The 15537-nt window shown below is 65.8% G+C and overlaps 1 protein-coding gene across 1 annotated transcript; it reads left to right on the plus strand.

Annotated features, from left to right (window-relative positions):
- Positions 1–1865: 1865 nt before the first annotated feature.
- Positions 1866–9056, plus strand: UBE2Q1 (ubiquitin conjugating enzyme E2 Q1). The gene is made up of 13 exons (XM_059146919.1): positions 1866–2336; positions 4463–4567; positions 4887–4991; positions 5394–5444; positions 6692–6832; positions 6935–7019; positions 7232–7292; positions 7387–7477; positions 7586–7644; positions 7727–7775; positions 7863–7958; positions 8129–8195; positions 8574–9056. The coding sequence occupies exons 1-13, from the start codon at positions 2010–2012 to the stop codon at positions 8603–8605; spliced, it is 1269 nt and encodes a 422-aa protein (XP_059002902.1). The 5' UTR covers positions 1866–2009; the 3' UTR covers positions 8606–9056.
- Positions 9057–15537: the final 6481 nt, after the last annotated feature.

Consider the following 15537-nt stretch of genomic DNA (forward strand, 5'->3'; position numbering starts at 1 on the left):
AGCCTCTGCCTTCAGCTCAGGTCATGATCTCAGGGTCCTGGGATCGAGCCCCGCATCGGGTTCCCTGCTCAGCGGGGAGCCTGCTTCCTCCTCTCTCTCTGCCTGCCTCTCTGCCTACTTGTGATCTCTCTCTGTCAAATAAATAAATAAACAGTCTTAAAATATATATATATATATATATATATGCAATTCAGCGGTGACCGGGTGCCTCAGCCGCTTACGGCTCTGACTCTTGGTTTCGGTTCAGGTCATGACCTCACTGCTGGATCCAGTTCTGCGCTGGGCTGAGCGTGGAGCTTGTTTAAAGGATTTTCTCTTCTCTCCCTCTGCCCCTCTCCCCTTGTCCACTCTCTCTAAAAATGAAAAAAAAAATTTTTTTAACCATAAACAAATAAATATGGAATTCAGGATTTTCCAAATGGCTGCATCTGTGCAGCTTTCTTGGTTAAGGCCTGGCGTCCAACTAGGTGAGACCCTCCTGAGAAAGCATCAGAGGGAGCCTGCCGGAGGCCGAGCTGGGCAGAGGGTCACGGACCGGAGACAGGCCCGGCACGCCGCTTACCGGCCGCGCCCCTGGGCAGCCACTCCTTCCCCAGCTGTAAATCGGGGTCCCGGCGCCTACCTAGCCAGGCTGTTGGGGGACCGGAAAGGCCCTGGCCCGGGAAGAGCTCGGGAAGTGGGATTCTTACCACAGCCTTTCACGCTACCGACCTGCACCCCCTGCACCCCCGGACTCAAAGGGGACATGGAGCCCCCCTGGGCGCTCCCCCACGGAGACAAGCGGCCCGGATGGGCAGGACGCGTCTCCAGACGCCCCGAGCTCCACGTGCCCGCCGCCGCCGCCGACCGGGGGACGAGGAGCCCGGGCCGGGGGTCCGCAGCCCGCCCCCGGCAGAGCGCAGCTCCTCTCAGCGCGGGGGGCAGGGGGTGGCCACCCGGCCGGCCGGCGCGCTGCGTGGCGGGCAGAGCTCTCCGGGCCCCGCCGCAGGCCAAGCCGGGGCCCCGGGGCGCAGGAGGCCGGCCGGGCCTCGTGACAGCGCCCCCAGCGAGGGCCAGGGCCACTGCGAGGGGCCGCGGCCGCCGCCCAGGCCCCGCTGCGGTCGCTCAGGCCGGCGGAAGCGCCCCGGCCCCGAGGGAAGCCCACGCGGCCCCCAGGCTCGTCCCCGCCCGCGGGGCTCACGCGGCGGAGGGTCAGCGGCCGAGCACGCCGCGGTCGGCACGGACCGGACCCCGCCCCGGCGTCTCCGCTCAGCCGCCCGCAGTCGCTCGGGGCGGGCGCAGCGCGCACCGCCGGCCCAGAGCCTCCGCGCAGGCGGGGAAACTGAGGCTCAGAGGGCGCGGGACGAGCCCAAGGTCACGCGGCCGGCGGCCAGCGGGGCGGGGACCAGCCTGCAGGCGCCCCAGTGGCCGCCCCCGAGCGGTCGCCCCGCCGGCCGCCGCAGCCGCCACGCGGTCCCCACGGGCGCCGGGAGGCCCCCACGCGCGCGCAGGCTCGGGCGGGACGCGCACGCCGGGGCAGGAGGCGGGGTCCGCGCGGGGACGGGGGGCGGGGGCGCCTGGGCGCCTGGGCGCACGCGGCGCCCGGACACGTGACAGGGGAGCGCCGCAGGGCCGACGGGAGCGCGCGCGCACGACGTGCGTAAGCACGCGCCCAGGCCGCGAAAGCGCCGGGCCCGAAGCCCCTAGGTCACGTGCGGAGGGCGGCGGGCGAGCGCCAGGGGGCGGGCGAGAGGGAGAGGTCACGTGAGGGGGGCCGGCGCCGCGCGGTCACGTGAGGGGCGGGGCGGGCCGCCGAAGCGGAGGGGGAGGGGCGCGCGGCTTCCGGCGGCTGGGGGCCGGCGAGCGGGGGGGCCCCGTCCCGGAGGCGGCGGCGGCGCCATCTTGGCGAAGGGGGGATCAGGAAGTGCGGACCGCGGCGGCGGCGGCGGCGGCGGCGGCGGCGGCGGCGGAGCCCGAGCGGAGGCCGGAGGCTCCCGGCCCGCCGGCCCCGGAGCGGAGCGGAGCGGAGGATGCAGCAGCCGCAGCCGCAGGGGCAGCAGCAGCCGGGGCCGGGGCAGCAGCTGGGGGGCCAGGGGGCGGCGCCGGGGGCCGGGGGCGGCCCGGGGGGGGGCCCGGGGCCGGGGCCCTGCCTGAGGCGGGAGCTGAAGCTGCTCGAGTCCATCTTCCACCGCGGCCACGAGCGCTTCCGCATTGCCAGCGCCTGCCTGGACGAGCTGAGCTGCGAGTTCCTGCTGGCCGGGGCTGGAGGGGCCGGGGCGGGGGCCGCGCCCGGACCGCATCTGCCCCCGCGGGGGCCGGTGCCCGGGGATCCCGTCCGCATCCACTGCAACATCACGGTGAGGACCCCTCGGCGCGCTTGTGCGGGGCCCCTTGTCCGGGACTCGGGACCGCCCCGCACAGCTTCGTGCTCTGCGAGGACCCAGGAGGCCCAGGCCCCCCACACACACACCCCGTCTCGGGGCTCGGCCCGGTCCCCGCGGGCTCCACTTGCTGCCGCCGCTGGAGCTTGGGCCGTGCGCCCGCAGTCGGCCACGGACCCTTGGTGGCGAGGGGCGCCCGACATATGGCGCCTCGACTGGCCCCTTCCGCTCACCCGCATCCCGAGGGTCGTGATCTGGGCCCTGGCGACTTTGCCTTGCCGCCTGCGAAGGCCCCTTTCTTGCCCTGCTGTCATCGCGGGGCTCCAGGCCTCTGCCCTGAGCTCAGCCGCAGGGACCTCCCTGGCCTGGAGGCCCGCACGATTCAGGGATGCCCCCTGGTCGCTCCTACCTTTGACTTAGGCCGTTGCCACCTGTGGGATCCCTGCCCGGGCACCTCTCAGGAGACCCCCTTTGCTCCCCAGATATGACCAAGTGGAGATCCGCAGGTCGTGGACTCTTTTTTTTTTTCCCCCTTGGTTCCCCTTCTGTTCCAGCGTAACCTCCAACTCTCCTCCTCTTGCCTCAGCTGGTGGCAGATCTGCCACTCCGCTCCTGGGCCCTGGGGTATCTCCAGTTGCCCTGGGTGGTTGCCTTTCCTGGTGATGAGGTGGGAAGACCATCCCCTTGGTTCTGAGCGGTAATGGCCCCTTTTCTCCCCAGTGAACATCAAGCCGTCCTAGGCTTGCTCGTCTAGGAGACACCCTACGTGTCCCCTGCCTGTGCACTCTCAGATGCCCCTGGAGGAGGGTCAGCAAGTGATAACCTGGGGAGGTTTTTCACTGCTCCACATGGGTTGATACTGGTTGATCTTATCTGCCGTGGTAGTGTCCTTCCTGCCAGGGGGCAGGTGGGCTGACTGCAGCCTGGAGTGGTCTGGGTACCAGGGGGTGTGATTGCAGTTTACGTGGTTCTTCTTTTCTGTCTCTCTCCCTCCATCAAACCAGGTCAAGGTGTATGGCAAGCCTGGGCCTGGGTTGGACGGTGCCCCACCAAAACGCGTGTCCCATTTCTTCCTTCCTCCACTTTTTTTGCACTGAAAAGTTGAGATTGAAGGACTGGTTGAAGACTTGATCATCTTTTTTGTGATCGGTTTTTCTAGCATCAAGAGTTAGCGCCGCGACGGGGCTAAGTCCCCCAGTGGAAAGTGGCTAGGTTTCCCTGATGTGGGTGGAAGCCCCAGGAGCTGACTTCTCTTCCTATATTGGACTTCAGCTTCTGGAGAGTAGGTTTGCCCCCTTCTAGTGGCCAGAGGCCATCGCCTGGCTTTGTGCTTGGAAGGAAGTTCCGTGAGGAGGTTCTCCAGCAGACTCCCCGTGGCCCCTGCAAGGGAGACTCAGCCTGACCTGGGCCTCTGGGTCTGGGCAGAGGGGGAGTCTGGTCAGGCTGCATCTGGCACCGTGGCTCAGGAATGCCGGGAATGCTCGCAGCGTAGGCTTCTTCCAGCCCGCCGTGCGGAGCCCTGCAGCCTGTGCTGGGCGGAGAGGGTGGCACGCTCCCAGGGGAGCATGGGGAGCACCGGCCTTCCAGGGCGGCTGCTGGGGGTGGCCCGGCTGGGGAAGAGTCTTCTTGCTGCTTTCTTCTAGGTTCAGGAGACGCGATCTAGTTTGCGTGTCTCCTTCCCCAGCTAAAGTGAAAGTGATCTGGAACCTTCGCTTTTTTCCACATTAGTGTGGCTGTGATGAGGGGACCCCTTCCTGAACGGACCCTGGGATTTGAGGAGCGGCGGGGCTGGAGGGCTCTGTGGGGAGTGGGAGAGCCCGCCTCGGCAGCAGCGCTGTGCACAGGAGACCCCCCCCACTGTGGGCAGCGTGGCTGCGCGGTCTCTGAGAAGAGAGAAGAGCCTTCAGGCTTTTTGGAAAGGGCCCCCTCGGGGATGACCTCTGGTCTGGGGTTGGTTGGGAGGGTGTTTCAGTTGGATACCGAACTTCTGTTGGGGGCAGGAGGGGCAGAGGGACGAGGAATGTTCTGGGGAGGAGGCAGGCAAACCGTAGCCCTTCCCAGGGTCTCCCGTCTCGACCACTGTCGCTGCTCTCTCCCCTCAGGAGTCCTACCCTGCTGTGCCCCCCATCTGGTCAGTGGAGTCCGATGACCCGAACTTGGCCGCCGTCTTGGAGAGGCTGGTGGACATCAAGAAAGGGAATACTCTGGTGAGATGCCAGGGTGCCAGGGGGGGGGCTCTTTCTTGCTGGGAGGCCCCTGTTACGGAGGCGCCCTGTGACAGGGAGACGAACCTGGAAAGGGCACACCTGGGGGCAGACTCCTCAGGAAGTGCTCTCTGAAGCTGGAGGGAGAGCCTTGCGCCCAACCCGGCACGGGTCCCATGAAGGCCCCCCACAGCCACCTGCTCCCCAGGATTCAGAGAACTCGGTACCGCGGGGGTGGGGGGACAGTTAGGAGCTCACACGCGCCCTGTGCGGAGCGGGCGGGGACGGGCGTTTGACCCCATCCGCACGGTCGCGACCCCAGCTGCTGCAGCACCTGAAGAGGATCATCTCCGACCTGTGTAAGCTCTACAATCTCCCTCAGCACCCGGACGTGGAGATGCTGGACCAGCCCCTGCCGGCGGAGCAGGTGAGCGGCCCGGGGCGGCCCCGCGGACAGCGCCCCGTGAGCACCCGCGCACGGACGCACACTTGCCCTGGGGCTCTCCTGGCCCTGCCAGACACGTACCGGGTAGTGGCTCTCGGTGCTCTGTTTCCCGGTGAGGCACTAGTGGCCTTGCCCGTCACGCCTACCCATGGGCAGTGTCTTCAGGTTGAGAGGAAGGGGCAGCAGTGGGTAGCCACTGGGGACCCAGGCCCCTCGCTGAGAACCAACAGCATGGCCTCAGTGTAGAGGCGAAAGGAGGGGTTCTTAGCCCCCTGGGCTGTGGCTTCCTTTCTGACCTGGCTGGTGGAGCGGTCGGGGTGTGCGGGCAGGCACCCCAACGCCAGACCCGGGGCTCTGACCGCTGCCCCCCCCCCGCCCCCACAGTGCACGCAGGAGGACTTGTCTTCTGAAGATGAAGATGAGGAGATGCCTGAGGTAGGGGCGCCCCTCCCGGGCGGCGGTGGTGAGCAGCCCTTGCAGCTGGCCGTCCTGGCACCCACTGTTGACGCGCTGCGGTCTAGACTGGGGAGGACTAAGCACAGACTTGGGACCCGGAGGAGCAGCCAGTGTTGGAGGAAACAGGCCTGCCCCCATCCCCCGCGCCTTTGAGCCACGGGGTCAGCAGGACGGCTTCGGGGCTTTGCCGTGGGGCCCACACGCATCTGTGTCCTGCTGGGGAGCTTCGCCATGTCTCCCTGGGCTGAGGCTTTCTCGCCTATGGGCCGGGACCGCAGCAGCTCCTGCGCAGGCCCCGCTGCTGTGTGTGGGGTGCGCCGCGCAGTGGGCGGCAAGTGTAGAACCCCCTGACCCGGTCTCCGCAGTCACGGGCCGTTGCACAGTGGTCAGCAGCTGAGCTTCGGGGCCTATGGAGCATCGGGTCGTAGCTCCGCTGTCGCCGTGGGCGCCGGGGAGCCTCCCTGGCCGCCGCCCTCTGGCCTGGGCAGGGGGGGCTGACGACCGCGCAGCGGTGTGGGGACGGGGAGAAGTGGCTGAGGACAGCACCCGGCACGCGGTGGGCATTCTGGGGAGGGCGGCCGCTGGGGCGACAACGGGCTGGCGGTCACCACGTCCTGCTGGGTGAGCTGCTCGCTCCGTGGCCTTGGGGGTCACAGCTTCTGCACAGGGCGGGCAGGCAGCCTGTGTGTCTCCCCACCCGGAGCGGGGCGAGGGGCTCATTCCATTGTTGACCTCACCCCTCCCTCGTTACCGTGTCAGCAGCCTGGCCCAGCCCTCTCACCGGCAGGGCGGGCGGGAGACTTCTGCCCGATCTCAGCTGGAGGTGCAGCCCTGAGAACTCCCGGGAGCCCTAGGGACCCAGTGAGATGTGAGCTTCGAGTCACAGTGCCAGGCAGAGTCATTCTAGGACTCATGGAGGAACTGTCGCTGCCAAGGGAGGGTTTGAGGGACAGCTGCAGCAGGTCCTTCTAGGGAACGAGACGGCTGCGTCTCTGCCTGCCTCCCTGGGTCCTTAGTGGTTCTGCCGCCCGAGACCTTCAGATCGAGGAGGGAGTAGGGCTGGGACCCGCTCCAGCCGTGGAGGGTGCGGTGGTCCCCAGCCGGATGGACCCGCTGCTGTTCCGTCTCCCATGGCTCAGGACGCGACGGGACAGGGAGAAGGGCGGCCCCTGCACAACTTGTGCCGGTTCTTTTCCTTTCTACCGTCCTGCCCCACGCCGCTCCAGGACACGGAGGACCTGGATCACTATGAGATGAAGGAGGAGGAGCCAGCCGAGGGCAAGAAATCCGAAGATGACGGCATCGGGAAGGAAAACTTGGCCATCCTGGAGAAGATTAAGAAGAACCAGAGGCAAGATTACTTAAACGTACGTGCCTTCCCCGGGAGAGGGGGCTGGGGGGCTGCAGGGTCTGCGCCGGCCCCGTGCGGGCCGTGCGGACGCGTCTCCAGCATGTGCTCTCCCGTGCAGGGCGCGGTGTCCGGCTCGGTGCAGGCCACGGACCGGCTCATGAAGGAGCTCAGGGACATTTACCGCTCACAGAGTTTCAAAGGCGGTGAGTGTGCGTGCCAGGGCCCCCGAGAAGTGCTGGGGTACGCGGGGGCTACGGGAGCTTTTCGGCCCACAAATCTGGCACCTCCGGTCCACGGCTCAGGTCATGTGCGTGTCCGCCTGGGGTGGACCTGGAGCCTCGGACCTCCATTCTGTCGGCCTGGGAGGGGCTGCGTCCCGCCTTTCTGACGACGCGGTGGTCTTCCCTCTTCCCAGGAAACTATGCAGTCGAACTCGTGAATGACAGTCTGTACGACTGGAACGTGAAACTCCTCAAGTGAGTGCGGGCGGGCAGCGGCCTGGGGGGACAGAGCCGTGTCCGGGCTCCCGGGCGGGGCCCAGCGTCTGAGCGCACACTCCTTGCTTCTCAGAGTCGACCAGGACAGCGCTTTGCACAACGATCTCCAGATCCTCAAAGAGAAGGAAGGAGCGGACTTCATTCTCCTCAACTTTTCCTTCAAAGTAAGACTTCCCTTGGCAGCCCCTGCATCGGCCGGGCACCGTCCTCGTCTTGGGCGGGCAGGCCTGGGGGCACGCCGCTCCCTGACAGCGTTTCCCTCTCGCTCGCAGGATAACTTCCCCTTCGACCCGCCGTTTGTCAGGGTTGTGTCTCCCGTTCTTTCCGGAGGGTGAGTGGCTCGGCGGGGGTGCGGGGGCACGAGGTGCAGGGCTGCGGCCGGCTGCAGCCGCCTGACGGACCCTCGTCTGCAGGTACGTTCTGGGCGGAGGTGCCATCTGCATGGAGCTCCTCACCAAACAGGTGAGCCGGGGCCCTGGCTGGGCCGGGCCTGCACCCGCCGGCGCCTCTGAAAAGCCTCCTGACCCGCCCTCTTCCCCCCGTCCCCAGGGCTGGAGCAGCGCCTACTCCATCGAGTCCGTGATCATGCAGATCTGTGCCACGCTGGTGAAGGGGAAGGCACGCGTGCAGTTCGGAGCCAACAAGGTGAGGATCCGGGCCGCGGGGCCGCTCACGCAGGCCCGGACCGCGGGGTGAGGCCTCTGGCTGGCGCCCTGCTGAGCGGGCCTGGGAGCCGGGGATGCCGGGGTCCACGGAGCGCCAGGCCAGGGCAGGGGTCTCTGGCCCGCTGCGTTGATGGTGGCCTCCTGTCCTAGTCCCAGTACAGCCTGACGAGAGCACAGCAGTCCTACAAGTCCCTGGTGCAGATCCACGAGAAGAACGGTGAGCCGCGGCCAGGGCCCTGGGTCGTCACCTCTTGCCAGAGAGCAAGAACCCCGTCTTTGGCTCCTGTGCCTTCACTCCCTGCGAGCACCGCGCCCGCCCTGTCCTCCTGAGAGGGGCTGGCTTCCACTCCCTCCGTTCCCAGAGGAGCAGCGCCTGCCCGTCCTTGGCAGGGCTCGGTGCTGCCCTCCGCCCGACCGCCTTTCCAGAAAGCTTGTGTCGCGGTGTCCTCTCACGGCGGGCAGGTTCTCAGTCCCCACGCTGGGAACCCTTGCTGGGATCTTCTCACCCATGACCCTGGAGGTGCCCTCGGGAACAGGGCTGGGAGGGCAGGCTCGGGCCTACGCCCGGTCACTGTGCCCTGGCTCTTCTCTGCAGGCTGGTACACACCCCCCAAGGAAGATGGCTAAAGCCGGAGAGCGTCCCTCCCTCCTCCCCAGGCGCCACTGGACCAGTTCCCTTTGAATGCTGTATTCGGACCTCGCGCCGCCTCTGTGGTCCCCTCCCTCGTTTTTCCTGGACGTGATAGCTCTGCCCTAACGCAGGACAGCGATGGCTATTCTAAGCGCTAAGGAAAACCGCAGACACAGACCCGTTTCAAGTACTCCAGACTGACTGACAGACCAACGACCACCTGGCTGGAACCCCTGCTCGCAGGCATTCTTCTGAAAGAGACTTTCGAGCCTCCTTCTATTGCTGGAAACTCAGCCGTGCTCCAGACTAGAGCCTCCTTACCTATGCTATGGATTTTTAATTTATTTTCTCTTATTTCATGTACACTGCTTTTTTTGGTTACAGTGTATGACGGATGTGTATGAAAAATGTATCTTTGGGAAAACAATTACAGTTTGTTAATTTGAAGATGCTGGTCTTGACTCCTCTTTCTCTCTCTTCCACCTCCCGCCCCCCCTCCCCCGCTGTCTGGGCGGTGGGGGAGGGGCAGGGCCCGGCGGCTGGAGGAGAGGCTGCAGTTTGCTGCGGAGGCTTGCCCGGCTCGCCCCCAGGTTCCTCCCGGAGGCCCCCCTGGAGCAACCAGCACTTGTCCCCTCGGAACGCAGAGCCTGCCTGCCGAGCCACGACAGGGCAGGCTGCACGGACGCTTCACGCTCACGGCGACTGTTCCTACTAGTCACAGATGTTTCCAAATTTCTAAGAGAGAGTGAGGATGGAGTCTGGAGAGGCCGCTTCCGAGAATTGCTTCAAAATGAATGGAGGGGTGGGGGGGTGCTCCCCGGCTCCCCTGCCTCGGACAGGCCTGCCCTGGCCCAGACTGACGGCTCGGACCTCTCCATCAGGCTCACACAGGAAGATGGGCAGAACTCCGAAGCAGGTTGTCTGGCCCGGAGAATTGGGGGTTCTTTGAAGCTGCTGGCCTGAGGTGGGTCCTGCTGGGAAGGTTCGCTCCAGGGGCTCATTCCGGGCCCCTGGGGCCTCACCCTGGTTCTGGGAACTGCTGGTCAGGGGAAGGGGGGGTGGGGAGGCTGTGCGGTGCTGTGTGGACCTGTGGGGGACACTGCCTGCCACCCAGCCCGTGAGCCTGCCCCTGGGCTGTCCGCCTGTGGGCTGGGGGCTGGGCCGAGCGAGGCCGGTGTAGGCTGGCGTGGGGGAGCCCGGGCTGAGGACCACGGGCCTGTGGGACACCAACACTGTCCTGCTTTGTCGGAGACCCTGGCCATTCCCCTCCCACTCCTGTTCCCTTGGGGACCGTAAGTGTCGCTGCTTCGGGCGCAGGGAGAGGCTGCCAGCTCTGCCCCGTGCTGCTCCTGCTCTGCCCACACCACCTGCCACAGGTGCTAATGCCCATGGAGGCCGAGATCAAGAGGGGCCCCGGGGAAACACTCCGTAGAGCTGGAATCTGGGTCTTGAGGCCTCTGTGGCTTTGTTCTGAACTTTCACCAGCCCTGGCTGGGATGTAGTTGGTGTTTTTAGTAATGTGTACTGTGAGCTGTTCTCTGTACAATGTATTTTGTAATGTATTTTCTCATCTACCAAAGGATGAAACAAATAAAATTATTTAAATAGTTTGGCTCTGATATAATTTTTTTTTTACATTTATTTATTTAACTTATCACACCCAATGAGGGGCTCGAGCTCACGACCCCAAGACCCGGAGTCACACCCTCCACGGACAGAGCCAGCCGGCCGCCCCCGACAACAACTGAAGGACCGGGGGGTCCGCGTCCACTGGCGCGAAGGGAGGCGCCCGCTCGCGGGAGCAGAGCACCGAGCAGGAGAGAACCCTCCACCTTTCCCATCAGACTTAACACTCCCCTCCATGACGACCCGCACGAGGGATTGTAACGATGCTCCTAAGCACAAGAAGCTTCGAAACACCCTGAATCAATGTTCTCTGCACGTGCCCCGGGTCGCCGCGTGACCCCTCAAGGCGGGGTTCGCAGCGGGCGGCAGCCTCTGACCCACCACAGCGGGTCCGCAGGAGGGGCTGCGAGGGCGGCTACACAGGAGCGACACCCCAACCCCTGAAACCTGCCATTGTTCATTCCGTAAGGTGACAGCTTGGTGCAAGGCTCCGGATTCTCGCCTGGAACGCCAGGAAAAGCAAACGTGGGCCCCTCCGTTTTCCGGAATCTCAGGGCAACTTCTCGTCGTGCTCCGGGGGCGCCCAGAAGAGACGTGGGGAGGACCCACAAGCTACCTCTGGCTCCGACCTCATGGAAGCTTCCTGGGTGTGGCACGGGCGCTCAGGCTGAGCCGGGAACCTGAGACGCTGGGAGACCAGCCCTGAGAGGTGAGCTGGGGGTCAAGGCCAAATGGGAGTCAAAGCAATCCCGGCACTGGTGGCCTTCTCACCTCAAGGCCTCAAGAGCACAGTGTGCTTAAGGACAAGGGACACAATGTGATGGAGAAGGGGCGTGCTGACCATCAAGACGTGTGACTTGAAGAGAGAGTCTCCATGGGAAGGAAGCCCCGCCCCCGCACCCCCCATGACCTCAGCTTGTCTCTCGGGGGACCTCCAAGTCAAGGTGTGCCCTTGGGCCCAGGTGACCTGCCCCAGAGCGCCCAGGGCCGGAGGGACCGACAACCTTAGATACGGGCAGTTACCTCCAAGGTCCAAATACCAGGATGCGTGGGGTGACCCAGCGGGAACTCCAAGTGTCTGCCCGGCACAGCAGGAAGGCTGGGTGGCTCCAGGTGAGGCCGCGGGGGAGAGGGGGGCAGCGGCGAACCCCGCAAGTCTGTGCCTGTCGTGGCGGGCCCCGGGGGCAGGGGGGGGCTGACCCCAGATGTGGGCGTGGGAGGGGAGGGCAGGAAGAGCCGATCCAAGGAGGCCTCCCTCTTGCGCCTGCCCTCCTGGCAGGGATCTGGGACTGCACACCGCCTGTGGGGCCTTCTGGGGCCCCGGCTTGTGCTCACTTACTCGGTGCTGAGCGCCCCTGCTGGAGGGCCCGAGGCTGGAAAGCAGAGAGGCCGGGCGCGAGCTGTTCCTCTGTGCGGGGGAACGGGGCCAGGTGCCCTGCTCCGAGGCCTTCCCTTGCTCGGGCCCCCAACGTGGGGCCGCTTGAATGCACGGAACCGGCCCCACAGAGTCGGCCCTCAGGCCCGCCCCCAGCTGTAAGCTCCTGTCACTTTTCTGAACCTCAATGTTCTCCTCCCTGAGGGGGGAATTGTCAGTCTGCCTGACCTCTCAGAGCCCCCTCAACCTCCACACCAGAGCTGAGAGCCCCTGGCCCGCGGCAGGCACCCCGGCCCCTCGGCCTGTCTGGGAGCTGCTGTTCAGGACCTGGGGCTCCTCCATGCGCCTCCCGCCCCAAGCAGTCAGGTGCCTGGCCAGAGCTCCTGGGCCCTGGCCGCAGCCGGGCACTCCCCATGCTAGGCCGCGGGGCCCTCTGCATGCAGTGACCCAAGATGACCTCTGGGGGGCACCCTGCTGCCGAGGCCCTGGCCCTCCCCTCGGTGCTTTGGGGAGGGGCCTTTCCCTGTTCCTGCGTGCCCTCCCCCTGCCCTCCTAGCTCCGCGCACTCTCTCAACCCTTCCCACCCCACCGAACCCCAGACAAAAGGCGGAGCAGAGGAGAGGCCGCGCCCTCTCAAGGACGTGAAAACGCCCCGTGGTTTCCAGATCCTAGTTTTCTTCCATAACGGATTCCTTTCCCAGGGAAACTGAGCAAAACTCAACGTACGTGACAGGAAAGTGGCGGAGCTCTGGCCAAAGGCGGGGCGGGGGTGGGGGGGCTGTGCTCCCCGCTCTGTACCACAGACCGCAGACTTCGGGCAGCACCTGAGGCCCCGGGGCACAAAGCAAATGTGCAAGGGGCAGCTCCAAGAACTGGGAGAAGGGGAGACACTGAGAGGCACCCTGAGGCCTCTGCTGCCCCCTGCTGTCCCCTGCTGTCCACTCTGCTGTCCCCTGCTGCCCCCTGCTGTCCACTATGCTGTCCCCTGCTGCCCCTCGCTGTCCACTATGCTGTCCCCTGGCTGTCCTGCCAGGCTGAAGCCCATCAAGTCTCAGAAGGGTGGAGGTTCACTCCCTTTCTCCAGCACAATAGGTTGAGTCGGGGGTGGGGGGGGTGTTGGCTCAGAAGTCGTCCATCCAGCCTGCACAGGAACCGCGCAGGGAGGGGAGCCCACCGACCAAAGTCGCTGAGAATGACCACAGGCACCCACCCGGTCCAGTACCCAGCACCGGAGGGAGGAGAGGACCGTGCCGCCCCCGGGGTGGGCAGAGCACCCTCTACTGGACAGCCGGAAGGCAGGGCCTGGCGGAGCAGCTTCTCCCTTCTGGAGCACTAAGCGGCAGGATCTTGAGAGCGTTCGCTGCCGAGAACGCAGAGTTGGAGGAGCAAGCAGAGAGGAGCAGCTGAGTCCAGGCTGCACACCCAGGCCTGCCCCTGTCCCAGGCCGGCCATCATCCCCCAGACGGCACCTTGCCGCAGGCTCGCCCAGGTAGGGCTACACGGTGCTCCTGGGGCCCCGTGCAGAGTCTGCGGGGGCCACAAAGGCCACGGGCCTCACCCTCTGCGCCACGTCCCGTGTCCATCCGTCTCTGGAGGCCGCCCAGAGCTGGTGCTGCAGATCTGCCCCACGGAACCGAGCCAAGGCCACAGCCGGGGACTGGCCTCTGTTGTCACCAGGCTCACCCAGGAAGGCCCCATGAGAAGACCCCGAGCCCATGCTTCGGTGGTCTGATAGCCCAGAAGAAGGGGGTCTGGAGGACAATGCTGGACACAAGCAGCCCCACCTCCCCGCCAACACCGCAGGTGGTGACCAGCTCAGGGTTCGGAAGCATCAGGAGCAGCGCAAGGAAGGAGCCTCTGGGGGAGAGCAGGCAACGGAGAGGGGGTCGAGCGCAGCAGGACAGTCACTGGGAGCAGGAGGGCCAGGCCCCAGCCCCAGCAGATAGAGGGACAAGGGCCCTTGGTGACTGCCATGCTGGGGGCACAGGGCCAGGAGGGTGGGAAGGGGCGCGCCGGGCAGAATCGAGACACAGGGGGACTCTGAGCCGGCCACCGTGACCTGTGGGCTTCCGAAGGATGCGGGTGTGCATGTTGCGTGACCCAGGACACAGGTCTCAGCCCCAGTCACTGCCCCCAGGGCTAACACCAGCCAAATCTCCCCTGGGGCTCTGCTGCGGGGGCGTCCCAGACCGGCCCTGGGCAGAACAGGGAACAGACGGGTTAAGTTTCCGTGAGTCCCAGCCTCACAGCCAGGGTCTGACCAAGGACTTCCGGAACACTCCCTGCCCCGCTTGCCAAGGACTGAGCCACCTGTGCTGTGGCCTTTGTCCCGCTGTCCTGGCTGCACCTCTTGAGAACCTCATCCACAGGAACCAGCAGAAGGCTGTCCTCCACATCACGGGCTCCCCGAAATCACGGGAGCGTTAGGAGTGAGCCGTGTGCAAGCTGGAGAGCAGACGCTGGAGTCCAGGAGGCTCCTGGGCCACCGCGTGACCGCCGCACCCCTGCCCCCGCCAGGCCCCAGCCCCACCCTCAGCGGTAGGAGAGCGCAGGTGGTGAAACTGGTCCTTCCGTCCAGCAGCCTACAGACCCCCACTGCGTGCAGACGCTTGGCCGGGTGGGTTTTCTGTAATGGAGAAAGCCTCCTAGAGCACAGACCCGTCCTACACGGAGGGGTCAACGTGGCACCAGCTGGACGCGTGCTGGGCCAGGGAGAGCAGGAGCCGGGAAGACGTGTCCTGGGAACAAGGGTCGGCTCAGAATCTCACCTGTGGTCTGGGGAGTCCTTGACCCAAAGCTTTCTCCAAAACCTAGAGCAAGAAAACGCATTGCTCGCCACCATGGTGTTTCATTGGTTTGTACGGGGACTCACTCCGAGGAGCTCTGGAGATGGCACCGGCAGCCCCACCGCGGGACTAGGGCTGAGCTCCCTCCAGCCTCCCTCTGGGGGCTCCCACTCCCACGTCCCCTTTCTTGTCAGTGTCCTGAGCCAACCCAAGAAAGGCCATCCAGAAATGGGCAGGTGGGGAGGGCAGCCACTGCCACGGGGCCCCCCAGGACTGGCAGCCACCTTAGTCCAGGAATGCTTGGCCTGGGAGGCCCGCCAGCCCCTCAGAGGGAGGAATAGGGCCGATGGTCATGCTGGAGGCCAGGCTGGAGCCCTGCCACTCACGACGACGCCCCTGGCCTCCCCCGAGCCGTGTGGCTTCTCCACTGCTCTCGACCGAAAACCCCCCCCAGCCCTGGCTAAACCCGCAAATCCATCTGCCACACTGCCGCCACAATCCCGCCACGAAGCCCTAGACACTTACTTTCCTTCTCCCCCAGTGGACACTCCCCACCTGGTCCTCTCTCCTTGAACCCACCACGTGCCGGACCTCCTGTGCAGTCAGAACCCGCAGGCTCACGTTGCAGGAACCCGGCCCCAGCCGTCTCCGGGACGGCACTGGAGCGTGGAGGGGCCCCCGCACGCACGCAGCGTGTCCGCCATGGGGCAGCTTCCTCCAGCTGCACAAACAGCGTCGCGACCCGCCCGCTGGCTGAGGCCGCCGTCCTCTCCCCCAGCTCCGCACTTCGCGGCCGCCAACCCGGGGCTCGCGTGCGTCTCTCTGCCCAGCGCATCCTCCAGTACCAGCTGGCGCCCTCCCCGGCCCGGGGCCGGGCAACAGCATCCGGACACTTCCCTGCTGCCCCAGAACCTGCCCGGGCCCCCACCGCGGCCCCCCACAGACACACCAAACTCAGATCCCACTACTCCCCGGACGGACGGCCTCCGACCATCCCCACCGTGCTTACACATGCAACCCAAGGTCTCTGCTGGGACCCACCAAGGCCCCCGTGGTCTGATCCTCCTTCCGCAGACGTCCTCTGTGCCCGCCCTGCCCTGCCCCTGCTGTGCCCGCCCTGCCCTGCCCCTGCCGTGCCCCA

This window comes from Mustela lutreola, chromosome 14 (assembly GCF_030435805.1).
Source record: "Mustela lutreola isolate mMusLut2 chromosome 14, mMusLut2.pri, whole genome shotgun sequence".
NCBI classification, from domain to species: Eukaryota; Metazoa; Chordata; class Mammalia; order Carnivora; family Mustelidae; genus Mustela; species Mustela lutreola.